This window comes from Oncorhynchus mykiss, chromosome 3, assembly GCF_057628025.1.
Source record: "Oncorhynchus mykiss isolate SJ-2025 chromosome 3, ASM5762802v1, whole genome shotgun sequence".
NCBI lineage: Eukaryota > Metazoa > Chordata > Actinopteri > Salmoniformes > Salmonidae > Oncorhynchus > Oncorhynchus mykiss.
In genome coordinates, this window is record NC_143024.1 from 17,463,043 (window position 1) to 17,490,564 (window position 27,522).

Here is a 27,522-nt window from a genome sequence, read left to right on the forward strand (position 1 = left end):
AACAGCTCAACTCCTCAAATTACTTACCAGGTGAAAACCATAACTCTGGCTCCTCTGTATTTTAACCTTTTATATCGTAATTTGGTGTGATGCTGATAGGTTGAAATGTTGTCCCTTTCAGAGCCCGACCACATTAACTGTGCACGAGCTGCCACATGTGCGCATTTTATGGGGAAGTAGGGAGGCGCAAGAAAAGTGGCGCGAGCACACGCCCCAAAAGACAGAAGGGGTTGTGGGTAAAATAACAGGAAGTCCGTTTCTCTACCATGGCAACGGGGATGCTACTTGTGTGCGGGTTGGCACTATTTCTAACAATAAAATCAAACCTACTTCACTCCCAGCAGTTTACGATTTCGTTTCAGCGTCCTTCAGACTGCAGCGTGGAACAGTTCTACGACATCTCCAGTCAGTCCTGTGTGAAATGCGGACCGAACCAGAGTACGAGTGCAACTGGTGCGTTATCAATGGTGTTGTTGGTTGTACTGTGACTAACGGGCTACCTAATTAGCAGTACGCTAATCCACTCCAGTCTGGGTTTGTTGTAGAGTCAATCGCTTTGTTTAAAACGTTACGTGTAAGAATAGAACAGGCTCAACCTTCTTTGCTAAATAGTACTTAACTACAGCAGTAGCGAATCATAAGGGAGGAATGTATGTATTGCAGTAAACCACCTGTTTAGCTAGCTGGTTAGAATTGGATGATAATGCAGCTAATATAGTGTAAACTGGCCTGCTAGTTGCATTGTCCTAAATGTAGACTATGTTAGCTGGTTCATCAGTCAATAAGATTGCTGCAGGTATTGTTTGCTGAGAGAAATGGCACTGATGGTTTACAACAACCTACAGCTGTGGCCACTGTTATAATCTCTTGTGTTAACCAATTACCCTCTCCTCCTTCATCAGGTCTGTCTTGTGAATGTGTGACTGGGTTCAGAGTTCTCGCCACCAATGGAGCTTCCATCACCTGTCAGCAGTGTCCACTAGAAAAAACGGTATGTTCTTATTCCGTACTACTAGACAGTAGATGATCACACCTTATAATACAGTACAAAATCAGCTATTTCAATTTACTTATCATTCACCGACCAGTTTAAAGGTCTCAGTCAATACAGATTGTCCTGGGAATTGTGCTGCACACAGGAGGTTGGTGGCACTGTAGTTGGGGAGGACAGCTCATGGTAATGGCTGGAGAGGAATAAGTGGAATGGTATCAAACACATGGTTACATCATTGCTACGTTCCAGCCATTATTATGAGCTGTTCTCCCCTCAGCAGCCTCCACTGGTGCTGAACTGCATGTGTTGTTCTGCCTGTCTCCTGTAGGCAGTAACAGAGGATGGCTATGGGTGTATCCTCTGTCCGGGCAGTCTGACTGAGCAGGGAACCTGTCAGTGCCCGTCTGGGAGTATACTGGGTGAGTAAAACTGGGAGTATACTGGGTGAGTAAAACTGGGAGTATACTGGGTGAGTAAAACTGGGAGTATACTGGGTGAGACAGCAGCTGGAGGAGCCACGTCTACAGGGGATGTGATGGTGTTTATGGTGCGCCGCTGTGTGATGCTAATGCTGTATTGTTGTACTGTAGTGGAGCGGGATGTCCAGGGGAACCCTCTGGAAGAGGCCAGGTGTGAGGTGTGTAACGGAGCTGAACCTGCCCTCTCAGCCCCTAACAGCTACGGAGACAGGTACCAGACACAGCCAAGTCTTCCTGCAGAACAACTGATATTTCTGCTCTAAACTCTCAGATGGCATGACTTGTTAAGATTCTGCTGATTGAACTGTTTACTGTCTGTCTCTGTCTGACTGTCTCTGGCTGTCTCTGTCTGACTCTGCTCTCTTGTCTCTGTCAGGTGTCAGAGATGCCAGGCTTCCCTCATCAACACCTCTCAGTCCTGTATGTGTGGTTCCAACATCCTGGTGAGCCCACCCTCTATAATACGCGTGTGTGTCATGTATGGGTTTAAAATGAAATACAAGTTTAGAGCATCCGTGAATCATATGTCATGTTTCTTTACAGGCTGGAGGTATGTGTTTCCCTCCCAACAACCTCCCTACAACTGTGAACCCTAATGTCAACTATGCCGAGCTGGTAAGTCAACACAACAGGGCCCAGTTTTTCAAATGTTATCTATCTGGATCTATCGGATAAGGTTAAATGCATAGAAATAGAACGAAAAATTTACTTGAATGGGGTATTCCTTTGTATTCATTCTATTTCTCTGTTTTATTCCTATCCGATAGGCAAAATCCAGGTAGATACTGTGATTTTTGAAAAACTGGGCCCAGAGCATCAGTGAGCCTGCTGTAGTTATGTGACTGTGGAGTTATAGTAACACTGTTTGGTATGTTCCCCCTGTAGTCCCTTCCTGTGCAATCAGCATGGTTCTCCACAAACCTCTACTCTTCAGCAGCTGCCTGCTTGGTAAAATATACAGCCTCTCAAATACCTGTTCACCTTTCTGTCCCTGGACGATCTATGTGCACTTGTCCGTGTGTGTGGTGTGTGTCCTGCAGGTGTTCTCTGACCTGATCGTGTTGGTATGTGTGCATTGTACAGGTGTATACTAACCTGACAGCATGCCAGGCATTGGGGAACATGTGTGTGATGAACATGCACTCCTTCAGCAGCGTGGCCAACGATGCCTGTGGTCTCTACAACACTATCTTCAGAGCTACCGCAGCCCTGGGATCTACACAGGACATATCCTACTGGTAACCTCTAACCCTTTTCCTGACCCCTAACATATAACCCCTAAAACATCTTCTGAATATCTACTCTTGCTCTGGAGTTTCTAACCACTGTTTTCAACCAATGATGTAAAATCTGGAGTAGATCAGTCAATGGAACTGTCCATTCTTGCCCCTGTGACTTTAGGAGAGCCAATCTCCCATGGCTTTACTACGGGGACCAGCCGGGTCTGGCCAACCGCGTGCTGCAGACAGAGCCACTTCCCACTGGATTCAGCTTCAAGGGACGCAACAGGGTCCGTAACACACACATTGACCCAACACTATTACCATAACACCTATGATGATCACTCTGATTCTACGTGCGTTGTCTCTCTTTCTCAGAATACAGACATCAACCTAGTGGCTGCTGTCTACAACGCCAGAGGAGACTTCCTCCAATGGGAGAAAGTGGGAGGAAACAACCTGCAGGTAAAACAGGAAGTTCATCTTGAGCCTGACTAGTGAAGGCTAGTCTTGCATTGCCACCCTTTGCAGTCTCATAATGACTCCCATTCATATTGACCTTCAAGCTGAGCTGTCTACTGTAGTAATATGTAACAACCTGAGGTTGGGAGCAGAGCCCTTAGTGACACACAAGTCTAGCTTAAAGGTGTTCTTCTTTCCATCACACTGCTGGTTCCAGTGTTGAGACGCCAGTGTTTCGTGATACAGCTCAGTCATAGATCAGTCGTTATCATTATTAGTTTTGACTTGAGGAAAGTGACTGTCTCCTCTCCCAGCTCTGTCCAGACACCGCCAGGAGACAGGAGGCAGCTTACACCTTTGGCACGGCCTACCAGGAGACTGTGAGTTTCTACCTCTATCCAGTGCTTGACTTGAACTGAAATGGGTTCCGGTACTCATTCTGGATGCCACTACTGTTTATACAGTATTTAGGTGCAGAAGCTCCACAATACTTTTGTGATAATATTCTATAAGAGGCTTCGAGCAGTAGAACATTTGAGGTGCCGGGACTCAGATCCGGTGAACTCCTGCCCAAGTCAAGCCCTGTCTCTATCTCGTCAACATGTGCTGTGGTGTTTTCTCATGGTTACAGTTGTTTTGCGTTCTCACTTAGCGCCAATTTTATTACGTATGTGTCTGTGTGTGTAGTGTGTTCTCTCCGTAGCAGACCTGTTGCGTGTTTATGCTGAGCCTTTATTCTACGATGTGTTTGTGGATCTGAGCCAAGGAGAGGACAGGAGACTGCTCCCCCTTCCCACACGCAACCTCAACCAAGAATACAACAGGAAGTTCATCAACCAAGGTGAATGTGGGAGGGGGTACATTTGTTTTAAATCCTTTCTCCCTCAACAAGTATCTTGAATAACTGGTGTGTGTAGGTAACTTGAACGACTGGTACCTATCGAGACGTGTGTTACTGGTGGACACTCTGAGTGGGAGAGAGAAGAGCCTCGGCTCTCTGCCAAAAGTCATACGCATCGCAAGCAGCATCAGGATTGGGTGAGTTGCACACACAAACACACATCCATGTAGGACTACACGCATTCATCAATGTTAGCAGGGTGTGAAAACATGTGTGTGTATTTATGACATAGGTTTCAGCTGGTGCCAGGGACTCAGAAGGGACAGGTGTTCCCTCCTCTCCTCTCTATGACCTACTCAGACGTCCTCATCACTGCCCCAAACACACAGACTGTCTCTGTGAGTAACACATCACACACACACACCTTCTCACAGCACACACACACACATCCCTGATCCCACTGTAACTTCTGTGTGTTCTAGGTGTCGTTTGCTGTGGACTATGAGATGGACCAGACTGAGGCTCACATGAAGACTGATGTGAGTAACCAGGGGGCAGAGAACGAGAAGGGTAATGCTGTTGCGATTGCATGTATAGTGAAGACCATAATGATTTGTGTGTGTGTGTGTGTGTGTAGATCGCCCTAGGTGTGTTGGGTGGCGTTTCTGTTCTGTATTCCCTGGTGAAGACAGCCAGCTGGAAGAGGAGGATTGGCTCTCCTCTCATTGACATGGAGGTACCTGACCTTTAACCTGTAACCCCGACTTCTAACCAAATCAAATGTATTTATATAGCCCTTCGTACATCAGCTGATATCTCAAAGTGCTGTACAGAAATCCAGCCTAAAACCCCAAACAGCAAGCAATGCAGGTGTAGAAGCATGGTGGCTAGGAAAAACTCCCTAGAAAGGCCAAAACCTAGGAAGAAACCTAGAGATGAACCAGGCTATGAGGAGTGGCCAGTCATCTTCTGGCTGTGCCGGGTGGAGATTATAACAGAACATGGCCAAGATGTTCAAATGTTCATATATGACCAGCATGGTCAAATAATAATAATCACAGTAGTTGTCGAGGGTGCAGCAAGTCAGCACCTCAGGAGTAAATGTCAGTTGGCTTTTCATAGCCGATCATTAAGAGTATCTCTAACGCTCCTGCTGTCTCTAGAGAGTTGAAAACAGTAGGTCTGGGACAGGTAGCACGTCCAGTGAACAGGTCAGGGTTCCATAGCCACAGGCAGAACAGTTGATACTGGATCAACAGCACGGCCAGGTGGACTGGGGACAGCAAGGAGTCATCATGCCAGGTAGTCCTGAGGCATGGTCCTAGGGCTTAGGTCCTCCGAGAGAGAGAAAGAAAGAATTAGAGAGAGCATACTTAAATTCACACAGGACACTGTATAAGACAGGAGAAGTACTCCAGATATAACAAACTGACCCTAGCCCCCCGACACATAAACTACTGCAGCATAAATACTGGAGGCTGAGACAGGAGGGGTCAGGAGACACTGTGGCCCCATCCGATGATACCCCCGGACAGGGCCAAACAGGAAGGATATAACCCCACCCAATTTGCCAAAGCACAGCCCCCACACCACTAGAGGATATCTTCAACCACCAACTTACCATCCTGAGACAAGCCCGATTATAGCCCACACAGATCTCCGCCACGGCACAACCCAAGGGGGGCGCCAACCCAGACAGGAAGATCACGTCAGTGACTCAACCTCAGCCTCTGTAAAAGGGTTAGAGTCAGAGAATCCCAGTGGAGAGAGGGGAACCGGCCAGGCAGAGACAGCAAGGGCGGTTCGTTGCTCCATAGCCTTTCCGTTCACCTTCACACTCCTGGGCCAGACTACACTCAATCATATGATCCACTGAAGAGATGAGTCTTCAGTAAAGACTTAAAGGTTGAGACCGAGTCTGCGTCTCTCACATGGGTAGGCAGACCATTCCATAAAAATGGAGCTCTATAGGAGAAAGCCCTGCCTCCAGCTGTTTGCTTAGAAATTCTAGGGACAATTAGGAGGCCTGCGTCTTGTGACCGTAGCGTACGTGTAGGTATGTACGGCAGGACCAAATCAGAGAGATAGGTAGGAGCAAGCCCATGTAATGCTTTGTAGGTTAGCAGTAAAATCTTGAAATCAGCCCTTGCCTTGACAGGAAGCCAGTGTAGAGAGGCTAGCACTGGAGTAATATGATCCAATTATTTGGTTCTAGTCAGGATTCTAGCAGCCGTATTTAGCACTAACTGAAGTTTATTTAGTGCTTTATCCAGGTAGCCGGAAAGTAGAGCATTACAGTAGTCTAACCTAGAAGTAACAAAAGCATGGATTCATTTCTCTGCATCATTTTTGGTAAGATAGTTTCTGATTTTTGCAATGTTACGTAGATGGAAAAAAGCTGTCCTTGAAATGGTCTTGATATGTTCGTCAAAAGAGAGATCAGGGTCCAGAGTAACGCCGAGGTCCTTCACAGTTTTATTTGAGACGACTGTACAACCATTAAGATTAATTGTCAGATTCAACAGAAGATCTCTTTGTTTCTTGGGACCTAGAACAAGCATCTCTGTTTTGTCCGAGTTTAAAAGTAGAAAGTAACCATTAACTTTAAACACCCAAATGCATTTATTTAAATGTAGAATTTGATTGCATGTTTGTCATATATTTTCCCTGACCTCTCTCTCTCTGCCTCTCCTTCTCTATTCTGTCTCTCAGACCGTATTGAAGTTCCTGTTGTTTTACGCTGGTGATCTGGCTAACGTCTTCTTCTTCATCACCGTGGGAACAGGCCTGTACTGGCTCATCTTCTATAAGGTAGACGGAGACCCCCGCAGACAGACACACACCACACCACAGCCCCCCCCCACACACACACACACACTAACAGACCTTTACCTCTGACCTGTCTCTGGTCTTTACTCCTGTTTATACGGATTGTGATTTTATTCAAGGTTTTTCTTCTCCCCCTCCCACACAAGAACATTAAAAATGTGTGTGTGTGTGTGTGTGTCTAGGCCCAGCATTTTGTGTCAGTGCTGCTACCGTTACCAGGTCTGCAGGAGGAGAGGTTTGTGGCGTATGTGGGCTGTGCCTTTGCTCTCAAGGTGAGGCCATCCCACCCTGTTGACAGCTTGTATTATGTGTATGCTTCTATTTGTCTAAAATTGTGGTATTTGAAGTCGTGGGAGCGACCCCTAGTGTGGGCGAGGGGGAATTGCAGTGGAGTCACCACGTTAAAAAAAAACGATGATATATTTTTTGGGGCTTGGGGATTACAGTACAGATTATTTGAAAAATTAAATGTGATTTAATAAATTATTTATATTGGTTCTCCTAATTTTGTAAGAGATAAAAATGAATTGAATGTTATTTGTTGATGTAAAATGTCAATTTACAGATTTTTAAGGTTGTGTAAGTATATAAATTGGTTCAAACCACCTAAAACCAACTAAGGCATAGATGATGGTAATAAGAGCTACAGCAGGTTCTCACCACTGGTGGGATAACATGCTGTAACGTCCTCAAACGTGCAGAAACATCTAGTTCCAAAATTCTAATACTTTTCTGTTTTGTGTGCCAACGCTAAGGATAACGCTTTGTGGCACACCTATAGGAAAACTGTCAGGAAAATAGGGCTGGTGTTAATATAGGTGAATCTGTTGAAACTTGCAGTCCAACTCCTATGACTCAGTGTTAGGATGCCAAGGATCTTAATTATCTATTATTTCATTAAACAAATAATCCATTTTTCTGACAGTTTTTCCCAAGGTGGCGGCATAGGTGCCAATGGCATATTAGAAGATATGAAGGCCTCATCAATCCACACCTAGGAAGACCACATGACTTAACACACATGCACACACCCAAACCCACACACAGATTGTGACCCAACGTTCGGAAAAACAACATTAACATGCACAGTCAAAGAATAACCCTTGGGTTTTACGGGGAAAACACTTCAGCTGAGCAGTCGCTTGTTCATGGATCTGTGCTACTTCACAACTCTGTTCTCTTCCCTGAAGCACATGCAGATTTGGATAGTGAGAGGTTTTGCTGAGGAAGTGATTTCCCACTTTCCTGTGGTAACCTTGTGTTGGAGCCTCCTAATCCTAATAATACATTTGGGGGGGGAAATGCCTTTTTCATCCTATTTATCGAATAGCGGTGGAATTATTGGTCGATATATCGGTCATTATATTTGGGGTGGGGTCACAAGAAATTCTGCCGATAGAAATGGGATCCCTGCTGAAAAAGTTTGAATACCACTGGTCTAAATTGTCTTCCTGTCCTCCAGACTGTGCAGTTTCTCCATAAGCTGATCCAGCAGTTGTCAGTGGATATCTTCTTCATAGACTGGGAGAGACCGCGCGGCAAAGCCAACAAGACCATCCAGGGTACGTAGTCAAAAAACGCCTTTTCCCCTTTTCTCTGAAAGTTGTTTTACCCCTCTGTCTCTCTGAATTAGAAGTGACCATGATTTGGGTTGTTGTCAGGCAATGGCAACGGTGAGGCGAAGCACAGCCCTTCTCCTGTCAGCATCTGGAGGACCTACTTTGTGGCCAACGAGTGGAATGAGATTCAAACCATACGCAAGATCAGCCCCACCTTCCAGATCATGGCTGTGCTTTTCCTACTGGAGGTACACACACATCTTCCTTCCGTCTCTCTCTGTCTCCTTGTCTGTGTCTCTCTGTCTCTCTCTGCCTCCTTGTCTGTCCCTTTGTGTCTGTCGCTCTCTGCCCCTCTGTCTCTCTGCCTCCTTGTCTGTCCCTTTGTGTCTGTCGCTCTCTGCCCCTCTGTCTCTCTGTCTCCTTGTCTGTTCCTCTGTGTGTCTCTGTCTCTTTATGTCCCCTTGTCTGTGTCTCTCTCTGCCTCTGTCTCCTTGTCTGTCTCTCTCTGTCTCCTTGTCTGTCCCTCTGTGTCCGTCTCTCTCTGTCCCTCTGTGCCTCTCTCTGACTCTCTCTTTCCCATCAGAGAAATGGCAGCATTCTCCCCTGATACGTTTCAAATCACTTTCTTAACTCTCTCTCTGTGACTCTGTTGCTCTCTCTTTCTCTCTCCCTCTGTTTCTAGGTGGTTGGCTTCTCTAGTCTGGCCCTTAGGGACCCCTGGTCAGATCTTCAGCGCCCCCCTCAGTCCTACTCCCCTCCCTACAGCCTGACGCTGCGCTATGGCCTGGCCGCCACACTCTGGCTCTGCATTGGACTGCTGCAGGTAGGTACACCCCTATGAACTGCAGACGTTGGTCAGACCTGTTATCAGAGTGGGTCTCTGGACAGGCTTTCTCACTCTGTGTGTCTTTCACTTTCTCTCTGCAGATCATTTTCTTCACTGCTTTCCATGAGCGTTTTGTGGAGGATAAGATCCGTCAGTTTGTGGACCTATGCTCTATCAGCAACGTAAGTATCACTCTCACCAGCATAGTGTCTCATCTGCCGTGCACATTTTGTAAAAGTGAGATGGGCTGATGAACTGCTGCTGTTTTAATGCTATCAGTCATTTAAACAACGTTTTTCTTCTGTCTTAGATTTCGGTGCTGCTGCTGTCCCATAGGTGTTTTGGTTACTACATCCACGGACGCTCCGTCCACGGCCACGCTGACACCAACATGGAGGAGATGAACATCAACCTCAAGAGAGAGGCCGTACGTACACAGACAGACAGAGAGTGTGTGTGTGTGTGTGTGGAATTGGGATGTGTGTGTTTCGTTCCGATATAAAAAGCTATTCAACCCTTTCTCCCTCTCTCTCTCTGTAGGAGTCTCTGTGTGGTCAGAGAGGTCTCCTTCCCAACACAGACACTCAGACCTTCCAGATCTCCATCACCAGCCGCCTACGCCTGCAGTACGACCGCATCCTGGAGCCCCTCAGCAGGGTGGGGCTGTGTGTGTCTGTGTGTTGTTTGAGATCATCATAATCAACAGGAAAGATATTCATGTCTGTTCTATGCCATGTGTTTCTATCAGAATATTCTGTTACGTTGTACCACATTGAACGTGCCTCTGTCTGAAGCTTTTAAAAATGTAGTTGTCACAGTTTTCATATTATTTCAGGTTACAACTCATTTCATGATTTACAATTTCAGATTACTTTGTAGAGTTCAATGGGTCAGGTACACTCAAGGGCATGGAAATATTTACCTTGTTCAAAGGTATATCTGTGTTTGTCTCTAACAGAGAAATGGACCGTCGCGGTTGGTGGACGCAGCATCGGGACACCCTTTTGACCAGAGCACCAAAGCCTACCACACAATGAACCGTTTCCTAGGATCTGTCATAGACCATGTAAGATATAAACACACCACACAATGAACCGTTTCCTAGGATCTGTCATAGACCATGTAAGATAAACATACCACACAATGAACCGTTTCCTAGGATCTGTCATAGACCATGTAAGATAAACATACCACACAATGAACCGTTTCCTAGGATCTGTCATAGACCATGTAAGATAAACATACCACACAATGAACCGTTTCCTAGGATCTGTCATAGACCATGTAAGATATAAACATACCACACAATGAACCGTTTCCTAGGATCTGTCAAAGACCATGTAAGATAAACATACCACACAATGAACCGTTTCCTAGGATCTGTCATAGACCATGTAAGATAAACATACCACACAATGAACCGTTTCCTAGGATCTGTCATAGACCATGTAAGATATAAACATACCACACAATGAACCGTTTCCTAGGATCTGTCAAAGACCATGTAAGATAAACATACCACACAATGAACCGTTTCCTAGGATCTGTCAAAGACCATGTAAGATAAGATAAACATACCACACAATGAACTGTTTCCTAGGATCTGTCAAAGACCATCTAAGATAAGATAAACATACCACAAAATGAACCGTTTCCTAGGATCTGTCAAAGACCATGTAAGATAGGATAAACATACCACACAATGAACCGTTTCCTAGGATCTGTCAAAGACCATGTAAGATAAGATAAACATACCACACAATGAACCGTTTCCTAGGATCTGTCATAGACCATGTAAGATATAAACATACCACACCATGAACCGTTTCCTAGGATCTGTCAAAGACCATGTAAGATAAACATACCACACAATGAACCGTTTCCTAGGATCTGTCATAGACCATGTAAGATAAACATACCACACAATGAACCGTTTCCTAGGATCTGTCATAGACCATGTAAGATAAGATAAACATACCACACAATGAACCGTTTCCTAGCATCTGTCAAAGACCATGTAAGATAAACATACCACACAATGAACCGTTTCCTAGGATCTGTCATAGACCATGTAAGATAAACATACCACACAATGAACCGTTTCCTAGGATCTGTCATAGACCATGTAAGATAAGATAAACATACCACACAATGAACCGTTTCCTAGGATCTGTCAAAGACCATGTAAGATAAACATACCACACAATGAACCGTTTCCTAGGATCTGTCAAAGACCATGTAAGATAAACATACCACACAATGAACCGTTTCCTAGGATCTGTCATAGACCATGTAAGATAAACATACCACACAATGAACCGTTTCCTAGGATCTGTCATAGACCATGTAAGATAAACATACCACACAATGAACCGTTTCCTAGGATCTGTCATAGACCATGTAAGATATAAACATACCACACCATGAACCGTTTCCTAGGATCTGTCATAGACCATGTAAGATATAAACATACCACACAATGAACCGTTTCCTAGGATCTGTCAAAGACCATGTAAGATAAGATAAACATACCACACAATGAACCGTTTCCTAGGATCTGTCATAGACCATGTAAGATATCAACATACCACACAATGAACCGTTTCCTAGGATCTGTCAAAGACCATGTAAGATATAAACATACCACACAATGAACCGTTTCCTAGGATCTGTCAAAGACCATGTAAGATAAGATAAACATACCACACAATGAACCGTTTCCTAGGATCTGTCATAGACCATGTAAGATAAGATAAACATACCACACAATGAACCGTTTCCTAGGATCTGTCAAAGACCATGTAAGATAAGATAAACATACCACACAATGAACCGTTTCCTAGGATCTGTCAAAGACCATGTAAGATAAGATAAACATACCACACAATGAACCGTTTCCTAGGATCTGTCATAGACCATGTAAGATATAAACACACAACACACCATGAGTCACTTCCTAGGATCTGTTCGAAATATTTTCACACACACCCTTTCCTGATGTTATGTTGTATTCTCTGTAGGCCCATCGGGACATGGAATACGTTGTGAGAGACAAACTGTTTTTTGAGAGAGTCATAGGGATGGAGTTCTTGGAGCCTATGGACAAGAGCATCTTCTACAACGGTTATGCTGCAACCTTCCCTCCATCTTGTGCCAACATCACTTCTTTTTCAACCTTGGTTCCAATAGTTTATATGTATATACAATACCAGGCAAAAGTTTGGACACACCTACTCATTCAAGGGTTTTTCTTTATTTTTACTATTTTCTACATTGTAGAATAATAGTGAAGACATCAAAACTATGAAATAACACATTGAATCATGTAGTAACCAAAAAAAGTGTTAAATCAAACTATACAGTGCCTTGCGAAAGTATTCGGCCCCCTTGAACTTTGCAACCTTTTGCCACATTTCAGGCTTCAAACATAAATATATAAAACTATTTTTTTGTGAAGAAACAACAAGTGGGACACAATCATGAAGTGGAACGACATTTATTGGATATTTCAAACTTTTTTAACAAATCAAAAACTGAAATTGGGCGTGCAAAATTATTCAGCCCCCTTAAGTTAATACTTTGTAGCGCCACCTTTTGCTGCGATTACAGCTGTAAGTCGCTTGGGGTATGTCTATCAGTTTTGCACATCGAGAGACTGAAATGTTTTCCCATTCCTCCTTGCAAAACAGCTCGAGCTCAGTGAGGTTGGATGGAGAGCATTTGTGAACAGCAGTTTTCAGTTCTTTCCACAGATTCTCGATTGGATTCAGGTCTGGACTTTGACATTCTAACACCTGGATATGTTTATTTTTGAACCATTCCATTGTAGATTTTGCTTTATGTTTTGGATCATTGTCTTGTTGGAAGACAAATCTCCGTCCCAGTCTCTGGTCTTTTGCAGACTCCATCAGGTTTTCTTCCAGAATGGTCCTGTATTTGGCTCCATCCATCTTCCCATCAATTTTAACCATCTTCCCTGTCCCTGCTGAAGAAAAGCAGGCCCAAACCATGATGCTGCCACCACCATGTTTGACAGTGGGGATGGTGTGTTCCGCTGTGTTGCTTTTACGCCAAACATAACGTTTTGCATTGTTGCCAAAAAGTTCCATTTTGGTTTCATCTGACCATGGCACCTTCTTCCACATGTTTGGTGTGTCTCCCAGGTGGCTTGTGGCAAACTTTAAACAACACTTTTTATGGATATCTTTAAGAAATGGCTTTCTTCTTGCCACTCTTCCATAAAGGCCAGATTTGTGCAATATACGACTGATTGTTGTCCTATGGACAGAGTCTCCCACCTCAGCTGTAGATCTCTGCAGTTCATCCAGAGTGATCATGGGCCTCTTGGCTGCATCTCTGATCAGTCTTCTCCTTGTATGAGCTGAAAGTTTAGAGGGACGGCCAGGTCTTGGTAGATTTGCAGTGGTCTGATACTCCTTCCATTTCAATATATCGCTTGCACAGTGCTCCTTGGGATGTTTAAAACTTGGGAAATCTTTTTGTATCCAAATCCGGCTTTAAACTTCTTCACAACAGTATCTCGGACCTGCCTGGTGTGTTCCTTGTTCTTCATGATGCTCTCTGCGCTTTTAACAGACCTCTGAGACTATCACAGTGCAGGTGCATTTATACAGAGACTTGATTACACACAGGTGGATTGTATTTATCATCATTAGTCATTTAGGTCAACATTGGATCATTCAGAGATCCTCACTGAACTTCTGGAGAGAGTTTGCTGCACTGAAAGTAAAGGGGCTGAATAATTTTGCACGCCCAATTTTTCAGTTGTTGATTTGTTAAAAAAGTTTGAAATATCCAATAAATGTTGTTCCACTTCATGATTGTGTCCCACTTGTTGTTGATTCTTCACAAAAAAATACAGTTTTTATATCTTTATGTTTGAAGCCTGAAATGTGGCAAAAGGTCGCAAAGTTCAAGGGGGCCGAATACTTTCGCAAGGCACTGTATCTGAGATTCTACAAAGTAGCCACCTTGATGACAGCTTTGTACACTCTTGACATTCTCTCAACCAGCTTCATGAGGTAGTCACCTGGAATGCATTTCAATTAACAAGTGTGCCTTGTTAATTTGTGGAATTTCTTTCCTTCTTAATGCGTTTGCGCAAGTCATTTTTGTTGTGACAAGGTAGGGGTGGTATACAGAAGATAGCCCTATTTGGTAAAAGACCAAGTCCATATTATGGCAAGAACAGCTCAAATAAACAAAGCGAAATGACAGTCCATTATTTTTAAACATGAAAGTCAGTCAATCCGAAAATTGTTGCAAAAACCATTAAGCTTGATGATGAAACTGGCTCTCACGAGGACCACCTCAGGAAAGGAAGACCCAGAGTTACCTCTGCTGCAGAGGATAAGTTAATTAGAGTTACCAGCCTCAGAAATTGCAGCCCAAATAAATGCTTCAGAGTTTTAGTAACAGACACATCTCAACATCAACTGTTCAGAGGAGACTGCGTGATGCAGGCCTTCATGGACGAATTGCTGCAAAGATACCACTACTAAAGGACACCAATAATAAGAAGAGACTTGCTTGGGCCAAGAAACACGAGCAATGGACATTAGACTGGTGGAAATCTTTCCTTTGGTCTGATGAGTCCAAATTTGAGATTATTGGTTCCAATCGCCGTGTCTTTGTGAGACACAGAGTAGGTGAACAGATGATCTCCGCATGTGTGGTTCCCACTGTGAAGCACACCTGTCTTTTCTCTCTGCTTATATGAGCTGTTCTTGTCATAATATGGACTTGGTCTTTTACCAAATAAGGCTATCTTCTGTATACCACCCCTACCTTGTCACAACACAACTGATTGGCTCAAAGGCATTAAGGAGGAAATAAATTCCACAAATACATTTTTAACAAGGCACACCTGTTAATTGAAATACAATCTAGGTGACTACCTCATGAAGTTTGTTGAGAGAATGTCAAGAGTGTGCAAAGTTGTCATCAAGGCAAAGGGTGGCTACTTTGAATAATCTCAAATATAAAATATATTTTGATTTGTTTAACACTTTTTTGGTTACTTCATGATTCCATATGTGTTTTGATGTCTTCACTATTATTCTATAATGTAGAAAATTTTAAAAAATTAAGTAAAACCCTTGAATGAGTAGGTGTGTCAACTTTTGACTGGTACTGTATATATCTCAAAACATGGCAGATACAACCGTAATATGCGGTCTATATTACTACATTACACACACTGTGTGGGCTGCAGATACATGGCAGTGTGGTCTGTGAACATGCCTGGGCACCTGTATGACCTCTGAAATATGTCTTTATTCAACAGATGAGTCCCATTCGTTCAGTGACGTGCTGTTCTACGGGAACGAAGCCACTCTGTTGATCTTTGACACGCTCTTCTTCTGTGTGGTCGACCTGGGAGCACAGAGCTTCATACTGGCAGGCGTACTCACATACGTACAGCAAATGGTCAGTATTGTGGGTGTACTTGTCTTTGTTTGTGTTAGTTGTATAACAGCAAAAAATAACATTATTTATTTTCTATTCTAGATCTTTCGGTTAATCCGTAACGGTATTGGGCAGAGAAACCTGGCCAACAAAACATTGGTGGACAAGAGATTCCTGATATAGTTTCTGCTGTCAGAATGGTGAAAGTATAGACCAGGCGCAGGCAATTCCAGTCCTCGGGGGCCTGATTGGTGTCACAGTTTTGCCCCAGCTAACACACCTGACTCCAATAATCAACTAATCATGATCTTCAGTTTAGAATGCAATTTGAATAATCAGCTGTGTTTGCTAGAGATGGAGACAAGTGTGACAAGGGTATTCAACTCTTACCCTACGAGGTCTGGAGCCTGCTAGTTTTCTGTTCTACCTGATCATTAATTACACACACCTGGTGTCCCAGCTCTAAATCTGAAGAAAAGCCGTGGAACTGGTCCAGAGTTGAGCTCGAGTGGTATAGACTATAGTATGCCATGCCTTGTTAGCATGTAACAGCCTTGGTAGCTGTGTGACTAGCTTGGTTTAATTGTTTTGTTTACAGCTTTGGCAGCCTTTTTTTTCTTTTTGACAAATGCTTTTCTACTTGTTTACACAGTATTTTGTACATGTTCTTCACAGGGTCGATGATGTACATTTTGTAATTCAGTTTCTCTGTGATATGTTTTTACAAATTAAAACAATGTCTTTTCATTCACTTCCTCTGTTATTGGCCCTGTAGATGGAGAGAAAAGATGGGAGGTGAAGGTAGATGAGAGAAGGATTGTGGTACTTAAAACCATCCACACATTAGCTATTGGCTGCTTTAGTGGCATCATCATTTACTAACCTAACTTGCCAGGAAACATCTCTTCTGCTGAAGTGTGATGACCTTATTATGGTGCTATAAAACTAGATAAGAGAGTAGGCCCAGCTCTGCTCCGGGGCCAGTAGGAGCCTGGGGCCAGTAGGAGCCTGGAGCCAGTAGGAGCCTGCAGCCAGTAGGAGCCTGCAGCCAGTAGGAGCCTGCAGCCAGTAGGAGCCTGCAGCCAGTTGGAGCCTGCAGCCAGTTGGAGCTGCAGCCAGCAGGTTCCGTTCACCTGTTCCTTTACTACACTTGGTGTTATTTTGCAAATAGTTCATGATGAATAGAGATCTAGACATCATTTTGGTGCTTGAAAGTATGTCACACACCCCCAGCAGCGTGCAAAGGGTTAACAAGCCAGTCAGATCTGTCAGAGAGGTGAGCCAATCAGCGTTTAGTATGTTGTGTGCTGGAGAAAGATGCAGGAGGGTGGGTAGCGTAGGAAAACGAAATAGTAAATTCTGAGAATACGGTCAGTGGCAAGATAAATGTGTTTGGCATGTTACTTTTGTGCAGTATGGGTTAATGAATTGATAACTAACTTCTGTTATATGTTGTGAGCTTTGTTACCGTGACCATAATGTACAAGGACTGAAGGAGGAGTGGTGTTTTAAACTGGTTTGCGGTGACGCATAGCTAGATCATCGCTAGCCAACGTTACTACCCAGCAGTAGAGTAGACTTTGTCGGCCCATCAAATTAATACGTAACAATGTGCTGGCTTTAATTATGCTTGTATTTGGGATTATTCGCTATTGGGAACTATGTAGATATTGATATCGATTTAATTTAAGTACAAAGAAAACTGACTCTGAACTGTACTGTAATCAATATGACAAATCTGTAGCAGTCAGGCCTAGCCAGGGATAGGCCGTGGTCACAGGTTATAGACTGGAGGTTTGAGCGGTATTTCAACTAGTACCGGGTGGTTCCGTGTAGTTCAGCCGTGCCTGGGTCTCTTTCGACCGACAAAAGCAGCTGCACGCATTGCCCTTTCGCTACAAATAGCTAGATTAAAGCGTAAATCAGACAGCGAAATCGCGGCCACTGTTTAGGTAAAAAGCGGAGGGATAGGACTGGAGAAATGTATCTACTCTCAAATTCATAGACAGAGCTATGGATGAAAGGACTGACCGTCCCTGATATCAAAATAATAGTTTTAACCATGTTTTGAGGCTTTATAATGTTTGTTTACATTTACTTTGTTTACAAACATTGAAGGTTAACAAGCTTTTATTTGGGTTCTGATGGAGTGTGTCAGTTGAACTAAGATCGAGGCTTTCTAAGTTATATTCTTCAAGAATCTATGGGTCCATATCATTAATTTAGCAACTGCTGATTGCCCCTTTAATTATAGTATAATTATTGTATTTGTTCATGTTTTATTAGGATCCCCATTAGCTGTTACAATAACAGTAGTTCCTCTCCCTGGGGTCCTAATCTAGGAGGCGGAAAGGGCAGAGAGAGGGATAGCCTATGCCGTTAGAGAGAATCTAGTTCAGTAGGACAAGATTGGGTTTTCAGTGAGCAAATGTCAGACCCGCTTCACAGGACTATATATAGTCTGTCAGGCAACTAGCGGTGGCTGACCCCTGTAGAGGGGCAAGGTTCTTTCATAGAGCAACAAAGCCTGGAAGACGACTAGCGGTGGCTGACCCCTGTAGAGGGGCAAGGTTATTTCATGGAGCAACAAAGCCTGGAAGACGACTAGCCGTGGCCGACCCCTGTAGCACACTGGGTCTCAAACCTGTCCTTGGGACCTCAAGCCATTCCATGTATTTGATCTATTCCAGAACTAGCACACCTGATTCAACTTTTCAACTAATCATCAAGCCTTTGTGTAGGTGAATCAGGTGAGCTAGTTTAGAGCTAGATCTAAATTGTGAAAAGTCTGGGGAGAGGTTTGAGAACCACTGCTGAAGAGGGGCAAGGCTCTTTTATGGCGCAACACAGCTTGGCAACCTAGTGCCAGTCTGTCACACTAGTCCGCTAGTACTGGAATGCAGTGTTCCATTGTTGGAGTGCAACCTGCCTCAAAGCATAATAAAGCCTCTGCCAAGAGGCTCAGACCTTTATTGCACAGGAGGTTTCCTTGTAGCAAGGTCACTGGTTCCAGCTCCCTTATTCACCACACAATCAAAATAAATACAGTTGGAAGATAGAACTGCTTGTCTTGATCCGTTATGTTATTTGCATGTCACTTTTGTTTGTATTGGTCTGTAATGGTACCTTTGTCGAGAGCTCTGTTACTACATGTCAGTAATTTATGTACACTGACTGAATGAGAGGTGTGTACACAATCAAAATGCCATAGTCAGCTGTGGTTGTGTTGACTGAATGATACAGATGATACAAGCTGCATTTTTGCCAATAGCTCACAGTTCCTGGTGTCTACCGTAGGTGTAGGAGTGTTGGTGGTGCTCTGAGAGAGTGTCTGTGTGTGGCGGTGCTGAGAGTGTGTGTGCCCAGACCGAGCCACCATGCCCGTGACATCACAGCTGTTCCGAGGCTTCCCTCGAGCGAAGCTCTGGGGTTCCTCCCTGTTCCCATGCCAACGCCAGCTCCCCTGCTGCCCCACCTCCCACCGGCCCACCTCGTCGCAGCCCCACCCCATATGGCCGACAGCCATGCCCGTGCGTGGCTATAGGAGGAGCCCTGACCTCCACAGCTACAATCTCACCCCCCCACAGGTCAACTCAATCCTCAAGGCCAACGAGTACAGCTTCAAGGTAGGGGAGTTCGATACACACATTTACACACAACGAGTACAGCTTCAAGGTAGGGGCGGTTGATGCACACATTTACACACAACGAGTACAGCTTCAAGGTAGGGGAGTTCGATACACACATTTACACACAATGAGTACAGCTTCAAGGTAGGGGCGGTTGATGCACACATTTACACACAACGAGTACAGCTTCAAGGTAGGGGCGGTCGATACACACATTTACACACAACGAGTACAGCTTCAAGGTAGGGGCGGTCGATACACACATTTACACACAATGAGTACAGCTTCAAGGTAGGGGCGGACAATACACACATTTACACACAACGAGTACAGCTTCAAGGTAGGGGCGGTCGATACACACATTTACACACAATGAGTACAGCTTCAAGGTAGGGGCGGACAATACACACATTTACACACAACGAGTACAGCTTCAAGGTAGGGGCGGTTGATGCACACATTTACACACAATGAGTACAGCTTCAAGGTAGGGGCGGTTGATACACACATTTACACACAACGAGTACAGCTTCAAGGTAGGGGAGGTTGATGCACACATTTACACACAATGAGTACAGCTTCAAGGTAGGGGCGGACGATGCACACATTTACACACAACGAGTACAGCTTCAAGGTAGGGGCGGACAATACACACATTTACACACAACGAGTACAGCTTCAAGGTAGGGGAGTTCGATACACACATTTACACACAACGAGTACAGCTTCAAGGTAGGGGCGGACAATACACACATTTACACACAACGAGTACAGCTTCAAGGTAGGGGCGGTCGATACACACATTTACACACAACGAGTACAGCTTCAAGGTAGGGGCGGACGATGCACACATTTACACACAATGAGTACAGCTTCAAGGTAGGGGCGGTTGATGCACACATTTACACACAACGAGTACAGCTTCAAGGTAGGGGCGGACGATGCACACATTTACACACAATGAGTACAGCTTCAAGGTAGGGGCGGTTGATGCACACATTTACACACAATGAGTACAGCTTCAAGGTAGGGGCGGTCGATACACACATTTACACACAATGAGTACAGCTTCAAGGTAGGGGCGGTTGATACACACATTTGCACACAACGAGTACAGCTTCAAGGTAGGGGCGGTTGATGCACACATTTACACACAATGAGTACAGCTTCAAGGTAGGGGCGGACAATACACACATTTACACACAACGAGTACAGCTTCAAGGTAGGGGCGGTCGATACACACATTTACACACAATGAGTACAGCTTCAAGGTAGGGGCGGTTGATGCACACATTTACACACAACGAGTACAGCTTCAAGGTAGGGGCGGTTGATGCACACATTTACACACAACGAGTACAGCTTCAAGGTAGGGGCGGACAATACACACATTTACACACAATGAGTACAGCTTCAAGGTAGGGGCGGACAATACACACATTTACACACAATGAGTACAGCTTCAAGGTAGGGGCGGACAATACACACATTTACACACAATGAGTACAGCTTCAAGGTAGGGGCGGACAATACACACATTTACACACAATGAGTACAGCTTCAAGGTAGGGGCGGTTGATGCACACATTTACACACAACGAGTACAGCTTCAAGGTAGGGGCGGTCGATACACACATTTACACACAATGAGTACAGCTTCAAGGTAGGGGCGGTTGATGCACACATTTACACACAATGAGTACAGCTTCAAGGTAGGGGCGGACAATACACACATTTACACACAACGAGTACAGCTTCAAGGTAGGGGCGGTTGATGCACACATTTACACACAATGAGTACAGCTTCAAGGTAGGGGCGGTTGATGCACACATTTACACACAACGAGTACAGCTTCAAGGTAGGGGCGGTTGATGCACACATTTACACACAATGAGTACAGCTTCAAGGTAGGGGCGGTTGATGCACACATTTACACACAACGAGTACAGCTTCAAGGTAGGGGCGGTTGATGCACACATTTACACACAACGAGTACAGCTTCAAGGTAGGGGCGGTTGATGCACACATTTACACACAACGAGTACAGCTTCAAGGTAGGTGCGGTTGATACACACATTTACACACAACGAGTACAGCTTCACGATTGCGCTGAGACCATAAGAATATGAGTGTGTGCTTTGGTTCTAGGTTCCAGAGTTTGATGGTAAGAATGTGTCGTCGGTGATGGGGTTCGACAGTAACCAGCTGCCTGCCAACGCACCCATCGAGGACCGGCGCAGCGCTGCCACCTGTCTGCAGACGCGGGGGATGCTGCTGGGAGTGTTCGACGGCCATGCGGGCTGTGCCTGTGCACAGGTAAAGTTTCTGCTGTCATTGTGTATAATCTGCGAGTTAGTTTTAATGTGCAGTAAAACATCTACCTGTCTGTTTCTCAGGCGCTGAGTGAGAGGTTGTTCTACTACGTAGCCATGTCCTTGATGCCCCATGAGACCCTGTGTGAGCTGGAGGCTGCAGTAGAGGCAGGCAGACCCCTCAGCCCCATCCTGCAGTGGCACAAACACCCCAACGACTACTTCACCAGGGAGGCACAGACTATGTACTTCAACAGCCTCAGAACCTACTGGCAGGAACTCATAGACCTCAGCAGGTACACACACACACACACACACACACACACAGGAACTCATAGACCTCAGCAGGTACACACACACACACGCACAGAGCAAGTCATAGACCTCAACAGGCATGGGGTAATAAGGATGCATCAGTAATGGGTCATTTGTTGGAGTTGATTGTATGTGTTTGTGTTCCCAGTCCAGGGGAGAGCCTAGGGCCCAGAGAGGCGTTGCTGAGTGCCTTTAAGAGACTGGACAGTGACCTGTCTCTGGAGGCTCAGGTGAGAGACTGTGTTCTATCCCCTTGACTTCTATCCTCTGTCCATCGATGTCTCTGTGTTACCATAGTATCCAGCCCTGGGTAGAAATGTATAGTGCTGATCCCTATGTTGTGTTGTCCAGGTGGGAGACGCCAATTCCTTCCTCCACTACTGGGTTCTGAGAGTGGCCTTCTCTGGAGCGACTGCCTGCGTAGCTCACATCGATGGATCCGACCTGTACGTACTCTGGTCCACAGCCACAGATATCTCTCTCTGTTGGCTCCCATATGTACTGTCTGGTCTCCATCTGTCTGCTCTGACTGAGTGTCTGAATCCTCTGACTGTGGTTGTGTAGGTATGTAGCGAACACGGGCGACGGCCGGGCGGTGCTGGGGGTCCAGGAGGAGGACGGCTCGTTCAGCGCTCACACGCTCTCCAACGACCACAACGCCCAGAATGAGAACGAGGTGGCCCGCATCCAGGGGGAGCACCCCCCCTCTGAGAAGAAGACTGTCGTACGACAGGTCAGTACTCAGACAGGTCCTTTACACATCTAGAGAGAACGGTGGCACAGCAGGTCAGTACCGTTATACATCTAGAGCGAACGGTGACACAGCAGGTCAGTACCGTTACACATCTAGAGAGAACAGTGGCACAGCAGGTCAGTACCATTACACATCTAGAGAGAACAGTGGCACAGCAGGTCAGTACCATTACACATCTAGAGCGAACGGTGGCACAGCAGGTCAGTACCGTTACACATCTAGAGAGAACAGTGGCACAGCAGGTCAGTACCGTTACACATCTAGAGAGAATGGTGGCACAGCAGGTCAGTACCGTTATACATCTAGAGAGAACGGTGGCACAGCAGGTTAGTACCGTTACTCATCTAGAGAGAACAGTGGCACAGCAGGTCAGTACCATTACACATCTAGAGAGAACAGTGGCACAGCAGGTCAGTACCGTTACACATACAGAGAGAATGGTGGCACAGCAGGTCAGTACCATTACACATCTAGAGAGAACGGTGGCACAGCAGGTCAGTACCGTTACACATACAGAGAGAACGGTGGCACAGCAGTTCAGTACCGTTACACATCTAGAGAGAACGGTGGCACAGCAGGTCAGTACCGTTACACATACAGAGAGAACGGTGGCACAGCAGGTCAGTACCGTTACACATCTAGAGAGAACAGTGGCACAGCAGGTTAGTACCGTTATACATACAGAGAGAACGGTGGCACAGCAGGTTAGTACCGTTACACATACAGAGAGAACGGTGGCACAGCAGGTCAGTACCGTTACACATCCAGAGAGAACAGTGGCACAGCAGGTCAGTACCGTTATACATACAGAGAGAACAGTGGCACAGCAGGTCAGTACCGTTACACATACAGAGAGAACAGTGGCACAGCAGGTCAGTACCGTTATACATAGAGAGAACGGTGGTACAGCAGGTCAGTACCGTTACACATACAGAGAGAACGGTGGCACAGCATGTCAGTACCGTTACTCATCTAGAGAGAACAGTGGCACAGCAGGTCAGTACCATTACACATACAGAGAGAACAGTGGCACAGCAGGTCAGTACCATTACACATACAGAGAGAACGGTGGCACAGCAGGTCAGTACCGTTACACATACAGAGAGAACGGTGGCACAGCAGGTTAGTACCGTTACACATACAGAGAGAACAGTGGCACAGCAGGTCAGTACCATTAAACATACAGAGAGAACGGTGGCACAGCAGGTTAGTACCGTTACACATACAGAGAGAACGGTGGCACAGCAGGTCAGTACCGTTACACATACAGAGAGAACGGTGGCACAGCAGGTCAGTACCATTACACATACAGAGAGAACGGTGGCACAGCAGGTTAGTACCGTTACACATACAGAGAGAACGGTGGCACAGCAGGTCAGTACCGTTATACATACAGAGAGAACGGTGGCACAGCAGGTCAGTACCGTTACACATCTAGAGAGAACGGTGGCACAGCAGGTCAGTACCGTTACTCATCTAGAGAGAACGGTGGCACAGCAGGTTAGTACCGTTACACATCTAGAGAGAACGGTGGCACAGCAGGTCAGTACCATTACACATCTAGAGAGAACAGTGGCACAGCAGGTTAGTACCGTTATACATACAGAGAGAACGGTGGCACAGCAGGTTAGTACCGTTATACATACAGAGAGAACAGTGGCACAGCAGGTTAGTACCGTTATACATACAGAGAGAACAGTGGCACAGCAGGTTAGTACCGTTATACATACAGAGAGAACAGTGGCACAGCAGGTTAGTACCGTTATACATACAGAGAGAACAGTGGCACAGCAGGTCAGTACCGTTACACATCTAGAGAGAACGGTGGCACAGCAGGTCAGTACCGTTACACATCTAGAGAGAACAGTGGCACAGCAGGTCAGTACCGTTACACATCTAGAGAGAACAGTGGCACAGCAGGTCAGTACCGTTATACATACAGAGAGAACAGTGGCACAGCAGGTTAGTACCGTTATACATACAGAGAGAACGGTGGCACAGCAGGTCAGTACCGTTATACATACAGAGAGAACAGTGGCACAGCAGGTCAGTACCGTTATACATACAGAGAGAACGGTGGCACAGCAGGTCAGTTAAACATAAAGTAAAAACCAACATATATCCTCTATCTCTTTCTCTCCCTCTGCCAGGACCGGTTGTTGGGCCTGCTGATGCCGTTCCGTGCGTTTGGAGATGTGAAGTTCAAGTGGAGCATTGACTTGCAGCGAGGTGTGTTGGAGTCAGGACCAGACCAGCTCCATGACAACGAACACACCAAGTTCATCCCCCCCAATTACCACACCCCTCCCTACCTCACGGCCGAGCCTGAGATCACACACCACCGCCTCCGACCTCAGGACCGCTTCCTGGTGAGAGACAAAGGATTGGTCAATTGACTGATTGACCAATTCATGATTTCATTGATTGATTGATTGATTGATTGATAAGGCTTTGTTGTCTTTTCTTGAACAGAAACATGCATTGTGCTCCATTAAAACAAACCTATATCTGAAGTTATGTAGTTAGAAGTTTCCTTTAGTTAACTACAGGTCTTTGTCCCTCCTCCTGTAGGTGCTGGGTACAGACGGGCTGTGGGAGACGCTCCATCGACAGGAGGTGGTCCGGATCGTAGGGGAGTATCTAACGGGGGTCCACCAGCGCCAGCCCCTCACCGTGGGGGGTTACCATGTCACCCTGGGACAGATGCAGGGGCTGCTGGCTGAGAGGAAGGCCCGTGCCTCCTTGGCGTTCCAGGACCAGAACGCTGCCACCCACCTGATTCGCCACGCGGTGGGCAACAATGAGTTTGGAGCAGTGGACCACGAGACGCTGTCCAAGATGCTGTCTCTGCCTGAGGAACTGGCCCGCATGTACCGCGATGACATCACCATCATCATCACACAGTTCAACCCCCACGTGGTTGGACACCAGCGCCAAGGGGGGGAGTCCTGAGCCAGCTCAGCCTATCAGAGGGGAACGTGGACATGAACAGGAAGTTGACTTTCTAGGAGGATAAACAGGTCCAGTGAGGACTGGGTCTTGCTACAGACACATGGTTAACGTCTCATCTTTATTTTACCAAACACACACAAAACATACTGTTAATGGACTAACCCTGCAGAGGGAGGACTGCCAACCTTCAGACTCCTTATTTTAGGATTGTTATTGAAGAGGTGCGTGTACAGTATGTGCACATGTGAGCACACAGTCCTGGTCATGTGGATTGTTGAAATGCTTGCTGATACTGATCACAAGTTGGCTCTTTTCTGAGTCTTGTGTGTGTATGAAGCTTTTTAAAGGATATTTGATCAACCTCCCTGCAGCATTCTGCTTCTCTGCTCTGTCACAGTCTCTGCCCATAGGACACTTTCATTTGTGCCTAAAGAGTTTGCTGCTTTATAACTATGTTGTCTGAGCATTGAGGTAATGATACAGTGGCAGCCTTTGTGTTTGTTCAATCTGGCCTGTCTACTCCTCTACAAACATCCCTCCCTATTTCATATCACAGATTGTGTGCTGTGCAGTTGCAGCATCTGTCTTGCTCTAGAGCTGCAACTGGCCTCCATCCTGGCTCTACCGCATGGCTCTGCTGTTACATAGTTGGGCTCTGTCTGTCTGTGTTCTGTCATTGGATGGATCAGTGTCCTTTATACTTGTTACAGATGGACAGCCAAGAGCTCCCAGGCACACTTCTTGTTATCTTATATTTTGAATAATGTTTATTTAAAATGTTTTTAATCTGATTTAAAACATTGACTATTTTGTCAACCTTCGAGAGGAATAACTGCCTGTGTCTATAAAGCAGATGTTATTGCTCTGAGACAGACGGCGTCACTAAGATAGGAACCAGTAGAGCTACGTAGTGTGCAGGCTTTAGATCCAGCACTAACACCTCTATCACAACTACTCACCCACAGGAATCAGGTGTGTTATGCGCTGAGTGTGTCTGAGAGATTCTACAGCAGACTGAAGGAGTGGTGGTATTCTGTAGAGGAGAGAGAGAGGGGTGTGTGATCAGATGTTTATTGTTTTAGGGTTGCAGAGTATACATGTTTCAAAGGAACATAGTGGTTGAACCTCTCGTGTTTTTTGGCAATTATACTCTCATACGGGGGGAGATGGTATACTAACGTCATCATGCTTACGTGGTGTGTATTCTATCAAAAATGTTTTTAGAAAGTTAACTTTTTAGTTTTTAACAGTGAATCATTGCTAGCCTGGTGTCAGATCTCTGTCTGAGGTAACCATGGAATTAGGAATTGAACTGTAACCATCTCCTGTCATGTTCATGCCAGACCTCCAGGAGTGACTAAAACAGAGACAGACTTAGTCACTGTTGGCAGGACACTAACTGTGGTGTGCTTCTAGGCTTGTATAGGTCAGATGAAGGGTGTGCATCATATGTATATCTCATGGTGGTGTATATTTAGGAGAGGAGAGAATGTAAAGCTGAAGGTGGCTCTGTTTTGTACGCTGGCTGAATACTTCAAGGTTATTTATGCAACTTTTAATATGTCGCAGGTATTTATCCACAATTATATGAGATGTGACAGGTATGTATGTATGTACAGTGTCTTTACCTGTTTGGGCTTGAGACTAAAGTTTTTTTGTATTTGGAAACTTAATAAAACACTGACTACACACAATGGCTACTACACATGTTAGATTTTGTTCTGCCTGTCTGTACGTATTGCTGCCTGGTTGTGCTGTTCTGCAGTGCCTCTGTCTTTAACTCTCTCCTGCCACACCCCCGGAATGTGGTCAGACCGGACTGTGTGCCCGCGGTGCTCTCAGAAGGTCAAGGCAGACTGAGTCCATTCCAGAGGTCAGCCAGCGAGGTGTCAAGTTACACTGGTGTGTATTTGTGTGTGT

The 27,522-nt window shown here is 45.4% G+C and overlaps 3 protein-coding genes across 5 annotated transcripts in view; 2 read left to right on the forward strand and 1 right to left on the reverse strand.

Moving 5' to 3' along the window:
* Positions 1–170, reverse strand: part of LOC110535643 (testis-expressed protein 10 homolog) — a 31,323-nt gene extending 31,153 nt beyond the window's left edge. Inside the window, exon 1 of the mRNA XM_036966947.2 lies at positions 28–170. The gene's annotated coding sequence lies outside the window, so the exon portion shown is untranslated. The remainder of the gene's footprint in view (positions 1–27) is intronic.
* LOC110534143 (meckelin) lies at positions 156–16,386 on the forward strand. The gene is made up of 28 exons (XM_090222781.1): positions 156–453; positions 903–991; positions 1,323–1,413; positions 1,585–1,684; positions 1,850–1,916; positions 2,017–2,088; positions 2,359–2,421; positions 2,557–2,711; positions 2,875–2,983; positions 3,072–3,158; positions 3,470–3,535; positions 3,843–3,996; positions 4,073–4,193; positions 4,289–4,394; positions 4,479–4,535; positions 4,634–4,732; positions 6,709–6,807; positions 7,008–7,097; positions 8,288–8,387; positions 8,487–8,632; positions 9,067–9,207; positions 9,312–9,392; positions 9,521–9,637; positions 9,751–9,867; positions 10,169–10,276; positions 12,231–12,333; positions 15,518–15,660; positions 15,742–16,386. The coding sequence occupies exons 1-28, from the start codon at positions 267–269 to the stop codon at positions 15,820–15,822; spliced, it is 2,949 nt and encodes a 982-aa protein (XP_090078907.1). The 5' UTR covers positions 156–266; the 3' UTR covers positions 15,823–16,386.
* Positions 16,387–16,917: 531 nt separating this feature from the next.
* Positions 16,918–27,296, forward strand: LOC110535685 (pyruvate dehydrogenase [acetyl-transferring]-phosphatase 1, mitochondrial). Of its 3 annotated transcripts, none has more exons than XM_090222955.1 (9): positions 16,918–17,009; positions 18,937–19,265; positions 21,418–21,585; positions 21,666–21,877; positions 22,045–22,126; positions 22,248–22,342; positions 22,461–22,629; positions 24,801–25,019; positions 25,222–27,296. In XM_090222955.1, exons 2-9 carry the CDS (start codon positions 19,017–19,019, stop codon positions 25,600–25,602), a joined length of 1,575 nt encoding a protein of 524 aa, XP_090079081.1. In that variant the 5' UTR covers positions 16,918–17,009; positions 18,937–19,016; the 3' UTR covers positions 25,603–27,296. The 3 variants fall into 3 exon arrangements, with proteins under 3 accessions (XP_090079081.1, XP_090079092.1, XP_090079103.1); XM_090222966.1 differs by having other exon boundaries at positions 16,927–16,966; XM_090222977.1 differs by lacking the exons at positions 16,918–17,009; positions 18,937–19,265 and adding an exon at positions 21,273–21,323.
* Positions 27,297–27,522: the final 226 nt, after the last annotated feature.